The sequence below is a fragment of the Strongylocentrotus purpuratus genome, unplaced genomic scaffold (assembly GCF_000002235.5).
Source record: "Strongylocentrotus purpuratus isolate Spur 01 unplaced genomic scaffold, Spur_5.0 spur5_scaffold_18, whole genome shotgun sequence".
NCBI lineage: Eukaryota > Metazoa > Echinodermata > Echinoidea > Camarodonta > Strongylocentrotidae > Strongylocentrotus > Strongylocentrotus purpuratus.
This window is the reverse complement of record NW_022145603.1, coordinates 953,934-967,089: the sequence shown is the minus strand read 5'-3', so window position 1 is coordinate 967,089 and position 13,156 is coordinate 953,934. Positions and strand designations below refer to the sequence as shown.

The 13,156-nt window shown below is 35.0% G+C and overlaps 1 protein-coding gene across 1 annotated transcript in view; it reads left to right on the top strand.

The window, feature by feature from the left end:
- LOC579271 (fibrillin-2) overlaps nucleotides 1–13,156 on the top strand; it is a 73,794-nt gene that overhangs the window by 49,621 nt on the left and 11,017 nt on the right. Inside the window, exons 41-51 of the mRNA XM_030989021.1 lie at nucleotides 2–115; nucleotides 2,568–2,681; nucleotides 3,351–3,449; nucleotides 4,429–4,542; nucleotides 5,907–6,020; nucleotides 6,636–6,749; nucleotides 7,797–7,895; nucleotides 8,421–8,534; nucleotides 9,272–9,385; nucleotides 11,002–11,115; nucleotides 11,805–11,903. Coding sequence (XP_030844881.1) covers nucleotides 2–115; nucleotides 2,568–2,681; nucleotides 3,351–3,449; nucleotides 4,429–4,542; nucleotides 5,907–6,020; nucleotides 6,636–6,749; nucleotides 7,797–7,895; nucleotides 8,421–8,534; nucleotides 9,272–9,385; nucleotides 11,002–11,115; nucleotides 11,805–11,903 — 1,209 coding nt within the window. The remainder of the gene's footprint in view (nucleotide 1; nucleotides 116–2,567; nucleotides 2,682–3,350; nucleotides 3,450–4,428; nucleotides 4,543–5,906; nucleotides 6,021–6,635; nucleotides 6,750–7,796; nucleotides 7,896–8,420; nucleotides 8,535–9,271; nucleotides 9,386–11,001; nucleotides 11,116–11,804; nucleotides 11,904–13,156) is intronic.

The window sequence follows — 13,156 nt, the reverse complement described above, 5'->3', positions numbered from 1 at the left end:
GATATCGACGATTGTACTCCCAATCTTTGTGAGAATGGAGGATCTTGTACTGATGAAGTGAACGCCTATACTTGTGCCTGTGTCGCTGGCTTCAGTGGTAGTATGTGTGAAACAGGTAAGATAAAATTCAAGGCAGATTACATTACTACATATACAAATTTGGCTCCTTGCTCGTCAGAAAGTTATAGATAAAGAGACAAACAAGCAAGATAAAAAGAAAGAAACATTTAGTAATTGGAAAGGAAAATTATTAGGTTTTTATTGATTCAGGGACAAAAGTAGTGAAAGTACAGACAAAAGATGGGAGGTTTTTACATTTTATTGCAGTAATGAGTGAAACAACACTCCTTTTAATTTCGAGGAGACACATGGCACAGTTGGAGTGCACTTTCATTGAAAAACAGTATAGATATTTAATTTTAACAACGACCTCATTCAAACAATAATGCTGCTTACATTTGTTGTTACCTTTTTGCAGAGAAAAGGGGTTTTACTTTGCCATCCATTACTTAATTTGACACATTGATATCATTTGCCTGTTGATGCTGTTGTTAATTGCAATGACGACCTTCGTCATTGCCTTGTTTTCGTTCACGTTATTAATATTCTTACTTCTTCCTAGCGTCCGAAATCCCATTCGTTTTGCACGTAGTGCTTGTGGACCCTATCTAGATCCTTTACTCTTGCTCGATTCCTTTCAAACTTCGTAGGCGTAATCTCTGATATCCAATCTAGGTCACCTACTTTTTCGTTTTCTGAAATCACTCATGCGTAAACGTCCAGGCGCCATTTTGTCCGTTTCCGGTCCATTATAAGGCCTTTCTATCTTCCTGCCTATCTCCACTATCCTAGATCCTACAAACTTCTTACAAATCTCTCTAGATAGTCTAAGAGATGTTCTTTAATCTGCGACGTATCACTTGACCTTCAAAATGCCATCTTCGTACTCAAAATTCACATCAGAAACCGACTCCGTCAAAAATCTCTAAAATTCTTGAAAAATGGACCCCTAAATAATCTTAAACTGCCATAACTTTCTCATATAAATTCCGTTTTGTATTTAAATCTCACAGTATCTTTATCTTATGATTTCACATAGCCATGCCAAATTTCACGCTCCAATGTCTATGCAAAACATAAATAGCGCCCTCTAAACTTCTGGGAATGGGATTTCTTTCTGTGGCCTTATCTCCATTTTGGCTTGGCAGACCCGTACCCTTTTTTGGATTTAGATACCTGAACATATGCCCTTTCCAGCCATATACAAAATTATATACCCTAACACTGACCGACTTTGCGAAAAATGCCCTCCAAATTCGCCATTTTCAAGAAAATTGAGAAATAACTTCAAAGTTCAAATTGCTCTAAATTAGCGATCTTTATACCTACATCAATGAAACTTGGCAGACACATGTATCCATATACGTGACAACTGTCTGCCAAGTTGAATAAATTTTAATGCCCTCTTCGCAAAGTTATCGCCAAAAATGATGAATTTGCTATGCATTACGTAATAGCGCGTTGAATACGTGCAGTACATTGCGCGCAGATGACGATGGTGTCAAACTGACCGCAATGAAGTGCCCTTTCGAATGATACCAAGTATGGTATATGTTCACACAGACAATTTTGAGTAAATCACATTTGAACAAGGGTACCTATACGAATTCCCCCGAGTTTCCACCCAATTATAACACATATCGGCTATAATGTCATTTTTTCAGACTACTTTTCGCCCCCTAAACGTCCTTTTCTTTCCTTGAAAATTTGCAGTGACATTCCGAGTTGCAATACGCAGGGCACCTCGTGGCCGGATTTTTGAAATTGGTCAAGGGGGCCATTTAAGACGCCATTTTGTCCTATAAATCTCTTTTACATCACGTGTTTCGATAGGATCATCATAGACAAAAAAAAGAGTGGTTCACAATAACAACCATGAAATTCTCTTTCCAATGAAACCAAATACGGCCCATAAAGAGACATAAAGAGAGAGAGAAAAAACAATTTAACTCCCGTCATAATACAGATCCTGTTCGTTTTCCGCCCATGCATTACACGCATTGTCTATGGGGCAAATCGGGTTCACGCTTAGTGACCCCCAGAACGATCTACCAAATCCCTTGGTTTTTGCACGCAGTGCTTGTGAGCCCTTTCTATGTTCTTTCCCCTATCCCAGTTTCTTTCAAACTTCGTAGGTGTAGTCAATACCATCCCATCAAGGTCACTGTTGAGGCCTTTCTTTCGCCCCACCTATCTCAAGTAACACAGAAGCTACAGACTTCGTACAAATTGCTCTGGATAGTCCAAGAAAAGCTCTTTCGTTTGACACGTAGAAACATGGCGTCATTGCACGCACATCGTTGAGATACGATTGCATTTCTAGTTATAATTTTTAATCAGGTAATAAAGGGAGATTTAAAGGTAATACAATTTGCTTGTCAATATTAGAGATTCGATTTTCAAAAATTCCCTCTGACGATCGAGAGAGTTAATAAACTTTGTAGATAGAAATATTCCCATTCTAATTTTTGGACATAATTTTCACAACTTTTATTCATCCAAATCAGACATTGACGACTGTTCTCCAAATCCTTGCCTGAATGGTGGAAGTTGTACTGATGGAGTTAACACTTTTACCTGTGTCTGTGCTGATGGCTTTAGTGGAGATGCTTGCACAACAAGTAAATCATTTTGAGTCTTTATCTGAATAGTTGTGGTCTTTTAATAAATAAGAGAAGTAGGCCCAAGCCGTTTCGTTTTGTAGTCCGAGGCCAGAACCCGATGATTGAAGCCAGGCTCCTTTTCACCATGATCTTAATATTTACGAGAGCGGGGAGCAGTTCACATTATATATTGACTTTATCTATGAATGGAGCTCAAACTTGGGTCGTTAAGATTATGATGGTGGCTAAAATATCACTTTTGACACTAGGTAAAGTGTCATGCACATTACCATGTTTCGTTAAAAGATATTAGTGTTCTGTCATTTAAGACTATGCAATTATTCACGGACTCCTGATTTTAAGATTCCAGTTTCTTTTAAAATCAGCAAATTTCTCGGAAATCCTTTTTCATCAGACATGTATGTCCCAGTGTGTTATCTACATGATATAAAAGTTACTTTGAACAAAGTTGGCTGTTAAGGTTCCTAAGAATATGGATAGGTTTCTCTGCATTAAGTTCATTTTCTAATTTAAAAGGAGAATGGAGAGTTGACATTCGGACAATAGACTACAGGTCCGTGTAAAGTGTTATGCCTTCACCCTTAAATGTTGTAGCTAATTTACTTTGAAATCCTCTAATGTGCTGTAGGATGTAAATTATTTATTATTCTCTCTTTTGTTTTGCAGCTGTTTGTGGCTCCACTGTTTGCGAGAATAACGGGGAATGCATAAGCGATGGACAATGTCGTTGTGTTACTGGTTTTACTGGCACTATGTGCGAGACTAGTAAGTACCCTACCCCAACCCCCCCCCCCCCTAAAAAAAAATAAAAAAAAATGGGAAGTTAATATTTATGAATATATGAAAGATATAAAACATGTGAACAAATGATGATTTCTCGTAGGTTAAACAGATGTACAGGTTAATCTGTATATGTTAATGTGTTATTGTTAATACTAAACTAAGAATGCAGGAACTTTAATTTATTCAATCATATTATGTTGTGTGTTTTAAAGGGGAATGAAACCCTGGCAAGATTTGTAAATTGTGAAACAGTTAATAGGCTATTAACAATGTATGTCTTAAATCTGTGTTGTTCCTTAAAAATAGATGTCATTGTTGATTATGTTCAAGTTGCCCCTGTCCTTGTGAACAAACTGCTACAAAAACAAGCTGTATCCAATACTTTGCGTATGGGCTTTGAATTTATTATTCTTTCGAAAATAATATCGCTAGTGATATTCGTTTGTCTCACAATGTGGTCAATAAGGAATCTAAAAGATCACGACGTTTTGTGCGCTATCTGCAACACTTCGTCAGGTGATAAAAACTAATGTAAGCAAGGGTCTTTTATACTTTACGGGAGGCCGGCGGAGCGGTCTATAATTCAATCGATAATTAGAACAATAACGCACAATGCCTATTGGTCGACGCACACGGTGATCGACCAATCACCAGGCTGCTGGTTCGGCCGCTGGCTCGGCTAATGCACCAGGCCTATTGGCCGACGCATACGGTGCTCAACCAATCAACGGGCCGCTGGCTCGGCCCGTCTGCTGAATGGAATCGACTGATGTTTGCCGACAGGACGGTGAGTGTCATGGTGGCGTATCGTCTGCATCCAAACGAATATCACTAGCGATATTATTTTCGATACTACATCCGCAATGAGTAGTATATTTAGCAATATTATTCTTTGTTTACTGGCTTTAATTATGCTTCAAATTTTAACTGATGTATGATTACTATTTTTTAACCCATACAGATATTGATGATTGTTCTACAAATCCCTGTATGAATAGTGGAGTTTGCGTTGATGAAGTGAACTCCTTCACTTGTAACTGTGCTGCTGGCTATACAGGAGATACATGCCTAACAGGTATGTCACAAACTGGGATTTGTCCTCAGTATTTTCATTCCAGAACACGATTTTTGACAAGATTCTAACCTGTTTCATGATGGATGCAACATTTTCATGTTGGTGTTTTAAACAAAGATGTAAAGTCAAACATGCCCAAGTAGCCACGCTTCTATAAAGGCCATCTGTCTATACCAGTAACTCGTATTGCCTCCCTACAAATAGAAATATGGGTTCATATATTTATATATATATACATATATTTGCCTACTTCGTCTATGTTTTGTGTTCCCTTTGGGTGGCATCAATAGACATGTTTTCCTGTATTTGTGTTAAATTGGCAATCACCCCCAAAGAGTTACTGCTATGTACATGTTCTGTGATATTAAATGATCATCATTTTCCAACTATGATTTCAAATTTGTACAATTACATTCACAGCAACTTATTGTACTGTTAATTAAGATTTGTTTGAGGGTACGATCAGTGTGGCATATTTCATCCTGGTCATATTGATTCTACTTTTGGCGCTAAGGTATCTTTAAACTCGGACAATGTATAGGACATTTCTGCGTCCGTTTTCACCATTTATTCTACCCCCAAATGAAAGATCACTCGCTTTACTTACCCTCTCTTTCTAGTAGGGACAATTCAAGTTTGCCAGACAATCAGGTTTTTTCCATCAAATAATTTCTTTCTTAGGCCAAGATTTATAAAAAGATTCAACAAAAGAGATATTTGGTTCATTTTGTTCATTTTGTTTTAGAGAAACGTGTTTATTAAATTTTTTTTTAAATGAAATATTTAATACCTTGACTGTCAATAATTTGCATTAGAAAGGAAAAAAATTATTTAATTTTCCTGTTATTTCCCAAATATAGATAAATCTGTCAAAAAAGAAAATATTTTCTCATCATTTCTATCCACTTCACTGTCTTTTTAACTGATCATAGCTATTCAAATTTTAGGGCTCAGGCGTCTTGACACTCCGACCATGTATAAGACATGTATGCATTCCTTCTTACGTTCATTTCACCCCAAAGAAAAGCTCATTTATTTTACTCACCGTTTTTTTCTGGCAGGGGAACAGTTTGTCAGACAATAATTTTTTTTTTTTTTTTTAAATTCTTTTCATGGACACGTTTTTTTCTGAACATACAATTATTAAAAGAGATAATTAGTTAATTTACTTTGTTTGATTATTTATTAATGATTTTGCAAATGAAGTAATTCAATTCTGAACTGCCATTAATTTGCATCGGAAATACCAGTGTTTACTAAATTGTCCTGTTATCCACCAATTTAAAGATAAATCGGTCAAAATGGCAGTTAGTTTACTTGTCATAATTTTCCCATTCATTGTCTTTGAAACTCGATTTGCACAGATATCGATGATTGTACTCCTAATCTATGTATGAATGGAGGAGCCTGTACTGATGGAGTGAACAGCTATACTTGTGCCTGCTTGCTGGGCTTCACTGGGAGTATGTGCGAAACAGGTAAGCTTCAAATTTAAATCAGATTACATTCCTTCATACACACAATTTGTTATGTTAAATAAAATTCAACGATTTCTTTTCTCTCCTTCATCAGGAAATTAAAAATAAAGAGACAAACAAGCAAATTAAAAAAAGGTAACATCTAGTAATTGTAAAAGAAAATTCTGTTAGGTTTTTATTCATTCAGGAACAAAAGGTGTGAAAGTACAGACAAAAGATGGGAGGATGATTCACATTTTATTGCAGTAATGAGTGAAACGACACTCCTTTTTAATTTCGAGAAGACACATGGCACAGTTGGAGTGCACTTTCATTTAAAAAGCAGTGTCGATATTTAAATTCCAACAACGATCTCATTAAAACAATATTGTTGCTTACCTTTTTTCCGAGGAAGAGGTTGTACTTTACAATAATAATAATAATAATATTCTGTTTTTTTTATATGGCGCTCAATACATCTTTGTTAATGCTTTTAAGTATTTCTTTTAAATCAGGTTAAAAAGGGAAATTCAAAGGTAATACAAATTGGTTGTCAATGTTAGAGATTTGATTTTTGAAAAATTCTTTATCTAATTTGTTGACATATTTTTCACAACTTGTATTCATCCACATCAGACATCGACGATTGTTCTCCTAATCCTTGTATGAATGGTGGAAGTTGTACTGATGGAGAGAACACTTTTACCTGTGTCTGTGCTGATGGCTTCAACGGAGATACCTGCGCAACAAGTAAATCATTTTTAATCTTTATCTGAATAGTTGTTGTTTTTTAATAAATATGAGAAATAGGCCCAAGCCATTGCGTTTTGTAGTCCGAGCCCAGACCCTGATGATTGAAGCCAGGATCATTTTTACCATGATCTTAATATTTACAAGAGCGGGGAGCAGTTCACATTATTGACTTCATCCATTAATGGAGCTCAAACATGGGTCGCTAAGATTACGATGGTGGCTAAAATATCACTTTTTAAACTAGGTGAATTGGCATGCACATTTCCACGTTCCGTTAATAGATATGTGTTCTGTCATTTAAGACTATTAATGTATTCACGGACTCCTGATTTTAAGATTCCAGTTTCCTTTAAAATCAGCAAATTTCTCGGAATTCCTTTTTTATCAAACATGTATGGCCTAGTGTGTAATCTTCCTGATTTAAAGTTAATTTGAACAAAGTTAGCTATCAGGGTTCCTGAAAATATATGGATATGTTTTTCTGCATTAATAGAGTGGTGAAGTGTGACGTCATCAAAAATCTGTTTTTAGAATTTCTCAATTTTTTCTTCATATTCCGAAAGAACATCAAAAATGATGTCCAAATGTCGAGAACCAATTGAATATGTTAATGGCTGAGATATGACCATCTGAATGAATATATGTCCTATGGGAACTCAGTGTTATATGCTCTGGCTCCTAACCATTACGAGCCAGAGCATATAACACTGAGTTCCTATGGGGAGTATATTTATTCAGATGGTCATATCTCAGCCAATACTTAACATATTCAATTGGTTTTCGACATTTGGACATTATTTTTCATGTTCTTTCGGAATATGAAGAAAAAATTGAGAAATTCTAAGAATAGATTTTTAAGACGTCACAGCTTTCGGTACTCTATTAAGTTCATTTTCTAATTTAAACAGAGAAAGGACAATAGACTACAGGTCCTTGTATTATTGTTATGCTTTCACCCTTGAGTGTTGTAGCCAATTGACTATGAAATCCTCAATTGTGCTTTAGGATCTATATCATCTTTTATTTCTCTCTTTTGTTTTCCAGCTGTTTGTGGCTCCGCTGTTTGCGAGAATAACGGAGAATGCATAAGCGATGGACAATGTCGTTGTGTTACTGGTTTTACTGGCACTATGTGCGAGACAAGTAAGTACCCACCCCCCCCCCCCCCCCCCCCCCCAGCCCCCCCCCCCCCCCCCCCCTAAAGAAGGGAAGTAAATATTTATGAATATATGAAAGATATAAAACATTTGAACAAATGATGATTTCTCGTAGGTTAAACAGGTGTACAGGTTAATCTGTATATGTTAATGTGTTATTGTTAATACTAAACTAAGAATGCAGGAACTTTAATTTATTCTATCATATTATGTTGTGTGTTTTAAAGGGGAATGAAACCCTGGCAAGATTTGGAAATTGTGAAACAGTTAATAGGCTATTAACAATGCATTTCTTCAATCTGTGCTATTCCTTAAAGATAGATGTCATTGTTGATTATAAATGTTCAAGTTGCCCCTGTCCTTATGAACAAACGCATCGTGAAACTGCTACAAAAACCAAGCTGTATCCAATACTATGAGTATGGGCTTTGAATATATTATTCTTTGTTTACTGGCTTATTATGCTTCACATTTTAATTGATATATGATTACTATTTTTTAACCCATACAGATATTGATGATTGTTCTACTACTCCCTGTATGAATGGTGGAGTTTGTGTTGATGAAGTGAACTCCTTCACGTGTAACTGTGCTGCTGGCTATACAGGAGATACATGCCAAACAGGTATGTCACAAACTGGGATTTGTCCTCGGTATTTTCATTCCAGAAAACGATTTTTTAATTTTTTTTTTTTAAGATACGTACTTGTTCATAATACACATAAAGTCAACCGTGCCCACCTACCACCCCTCTATAAAGGCCACCCGACTTTACTGGTTACCCTCATTGCCTCCCTCTAGATAGAAAGGTGTGTTCATATAAAGAACCTGTCTAGAAAGGACACCTGCCTACAGTGGCCACTTAATTGTTGTGCTTCACTTTGATATAATCTATAGACAGGTTTGACTGTATTCAGGTCATTCTTATAATTTCTGCACAATGACAATCACCACAAGAAGTTAACGCTATATACATGTTTCATGATATTTAATGATAACATCATTTACCAACAATCAATTTAAATCATAACACTTACATTCAAGACGACTTATTGTACAATTCCTTAGATTTGTTTTAAGGTACGATCGGAGAGACATATCTGTTCCTTATCATATCGATTCATATTTTGTGACTAAGGTTTCTTGAAACTCGGACCATGTACAGGACATTTCTGTGTCCATTTTCACCATTGCGAAAGAAGTTATTCATTCCTCAACTGTCATTCAACCACGTTTAAAATCCCAGTTTTTACTTGATTTTTCTATTATCGGCAGAACCAAAATGGTAAATCTGTCAAAGAGGAAATTATTTTTATTGTCATTTTCATCCCATTCAATGTCTTTGGAACTCAATTTGCACAGATATCGATGATTGTACTCCTAATCTTTGTATGAATGGAGGAGCTTGCACTGATGGAGTGGACAGCTATACCTGTGCCTGTGTTGCTGGCTTTACTGGCAATATGTGTGAAACAGGTAAAGCTATAAAGTCAAAGCAGATTACATACCTACATAAATAAACTCTTTTTTCGTAAAGTAAAATCAATTAAAATTTGCTCCTTCTCATCTGGAATTTAAAGATGGGCCACCCACGGAGCACCACGTACAACCTCAAAATGGAGTGCATGATCATTTAAAGAGAAGATCGGAAATTGTGATTCCGTCAATAAATTACTCTATTTCACACATTAATATCACCTTTTTTTTTTGGTGGTGGTGGTGGTTGTTAATGCCTTTGTTTTTCGTCTGAGGAAAGGGTGAGATTTTAAAATAATACAAATTGCTTTTCAGTGTTAAAGATTTTTCATTTTAAAGAAATTCTCTCTGGCTATCATGATGATTCTAAAACTTTGTAGATACTCAGGGCATCGTTTCAGGAAACCGTCATAAATACAAGTTCACTGACATCCCATTAAAGGTACTGTGTCCCATTTGCAGGCCCCAAAAAATGATAAGGTTAAATTCCAACGGTATTTGAAAGATAATACTAACTTAGAACTTCCCTTAAAAAATGGGGCTTGAAAATGTCTTTAAGTGAGAAAATAATGAATATTAGTTGTCAAATCGACTTAAGTGCTACCAAGTCAGTTAGTAATAGTCGAATTTTTCAGACCATTGTACTGAATGGTCATACGTTTTGTGCTGCACAAAGATCAATCAGTTTAATTTTGGCCATTACAGGAAGTGGGTTATTGATGTAGACATATGCTCATGTACCTTTTAAAACTCATTTTAAGTACATGTATGTCATTGCCAAAGTATAAAAAGAGCCAGTCAGTCACTCAATGGTGTCTGACAGTGAAATCTAGCAAGTAAATAGGTTTCCTTGCATAATTTGAATATAAGAACACTGCATACTTTTAAATTTCACAGATAGGACATACATTACATATTCATAATTCCTGCAAAGTTCTACAGAATTTGATGTTGGCTGCAAAAGGAACATAGTATCTTTAGCATAAATTAATTAATAAATAATGAATATTAGTTGTCAAATCGACTTGAGTGCTACCAAGTCAGTAAGTAATAGTCTGGTTTTCAGACCATCGTACCGAATGGTCATACGTTTTGTTGTACACAAAGATCAATCAGTTTAATTTTGGCCATTACAGGAAGTGGGTTATTGATGTAGACATATGCTCATGTACCTTCTACAGCTCATTTTAAGTACATGTATGTCATTACCGAAAGAAAAAAAGCCGGTCAGTCACTCAATAGTGTCTGACAGTAAAGTCTAGCAAGTAAACAGGTTTCCTTGCATAATTTGAATATAAGAACACTGCATACTTTTAAATTTCACAGATAGGACATACATTACATATTTATAATTCCTGCAAAGTTCTACAGAATTTGATGTTGGCTGCAAAAGGAATATAATATCTTTAGCATATATTAATTAAGTTAAACATGCGTTTCAATTAGATTTTGGTTAAAAAAGTTTCATGAAACAACGCCCTCCCTGCTAAGACAAAACAATGAAAACGTATGCACCAAAACGCATACATATTTGAAGTTGAAATACAACCATCCGTGAAATATTCCTATTCTAATTTGTGGATATAATTTTAACAACTTTTATTCATCCAAATCAGACATCGACGATTGTTCGCCTAATCCTTGTATGAACAGTGGAAGTTGTACTGATGGAGTTAACACCTTTACCTGTACTTGTGCTTCTGGCTTCAGCGGAGATACTTGTACAGCAGGTAAATCATCTTCGATATTTATCTGAAAATGCAGTAGTTTCCTTTTAATTTAGAATGAGAAGTAGGCCTGAGTCATTTCATTTCGTAAATTGGGCCTCAACCATGAGGATTGGTGCCCGGTCTCATATTAGCTCATCCAGCACGTGGATTTCTACATGTGGGACCACGTTACAGATTTTGTATTGATCGACTTTGTACTTGCCATATGCTATAAGCTTGTGCAGATAAAAAAAATAGTTCGAATAAACCTTTTACATTAGGTAAATAATGTAATATACTACAGTTTCTTTCTTCATTTAAACATATATAATTGTATTTTCATTTTATTATGCATAAACTTGTGATTTTACAACTTTCTTTTTCTTCAAAAATTGTGAATTTCTTTGAATATTTGCATGTCTTCAAAAAAGAACATGTATGGTCTTGGTGTGAATTTATTTTAAGATTCTTTGAACAAACTTAGCTGGTAGGTTCCTGTAAATATACGGATATGTTTCTCCATGTTTATGTTCATTTTCTAATTTTAAAAAAATGAATGGAGACTTGGTACTCGGACAATAGACTACAGGTCCTCGCAAAGTTTTATGTATGCCTTCGCCCTTGAGTGTTGTAGCCACTTGACTACGACATCCTCTAATGTGCTTTAGGATCTGAATCATTTATCATTTTCTCACCCTTTTTTTGTGCAGCTGATTGTGGCTCCGTTGTTTGCCAGAATAGCGGAACTTGCGTAAGCTCTGGACTATGTGATTGTGTTACTGGTTTTACCGGTACTATGTGCGAGATTAGTAAGTACTAAGAAAATAATAATAATAATATACAAATAACAAGAAATCAGTAAATAAATAATAATAGTCACAATTAAAATAAGTAATAAATAAGTAAATAGATTATCCATGCATATAAAGAAATACTAAATAATTCAATTCAAAAGCTGATACACATGTTCTTATCAACGACAAAGCATTGGGATTTGATCGAATCCCGAAATATGTTGCTATTACTGTAGGCAATTCAGTTTTCACTCCACATCACTCATTTCTTTTCCTTAGAAGGGAAATGAAACCTTGATAGCAAACTACTCAAAACAAAACAAAAAAGTAGTCTTGTGAAAGTTTGAATTAAATCAGATAAAACATGAGAAAATTATGATTTGATTTTTTTTTAAAAGTATGGTCTCACTCTCTTCAAATTGGCTGAATCGGTAATATATCTCTTTGATGTACTGGCGTTCATCTTTCCCATATTTTCCATTTGCACATGAAATGACTAGAATTTTTTTTTTTTAATGTATGACTTGGTGATGCTATTTCTCTTTAAGAATAGTTATAATACTATGCTGTCCATTGTGCCTTAAGGGACAAGGCACTTAGAAGAAAAAGATTAATGCTGTACATGACAGACGAGGGAGTTGTCTGCACTACGTCACAATCCACTTATTGCTATTTTGATATTTGCAAAAATGTGGTGATTTCATATTTCAAACATCCATAATTTTCTTATTATTGGGCCGATTTCTTTAAAACTTTTGACATCATGTTCATCTGTTTTTTCTGCTTTCACGCAAACGAAGTTATTACAAGGTTTGGAGTGCCCTTTAATTATGTTAGTTTGTAATAGCATTGTTATAGTTAGTAGTGGGTTGGATTTTAATGTTGATGTTGTTTATTTATTTGTCTTTTGGTGTGTTGTTTTGGGGGTATTCTATTTTAATTTTCTTGTAATTTTCAACAAAGTCTTTGCATTCGTTTTCATTATTGATAATTTATTCTTAGTTTGCCTTAAATCGTTATTGGTTATATGTATATAGAATTTAGCAATTTATTTGTGTATAATTTCAATATTTGATAATGATAATGATAATAATAATAATATTCCGCTTTTATATAGCGCTTAATACAAATGTCTCTAGGCACTTTAAAGATATACTTTTACCCTGGTCATTTGATTCAATACTTAATCCTATTATTGTCTAGGCCAACAGGCCAATATGGACAGCATTGTTTTAACTGACAATGCTACTCTGTTAGAATTTAAAAAA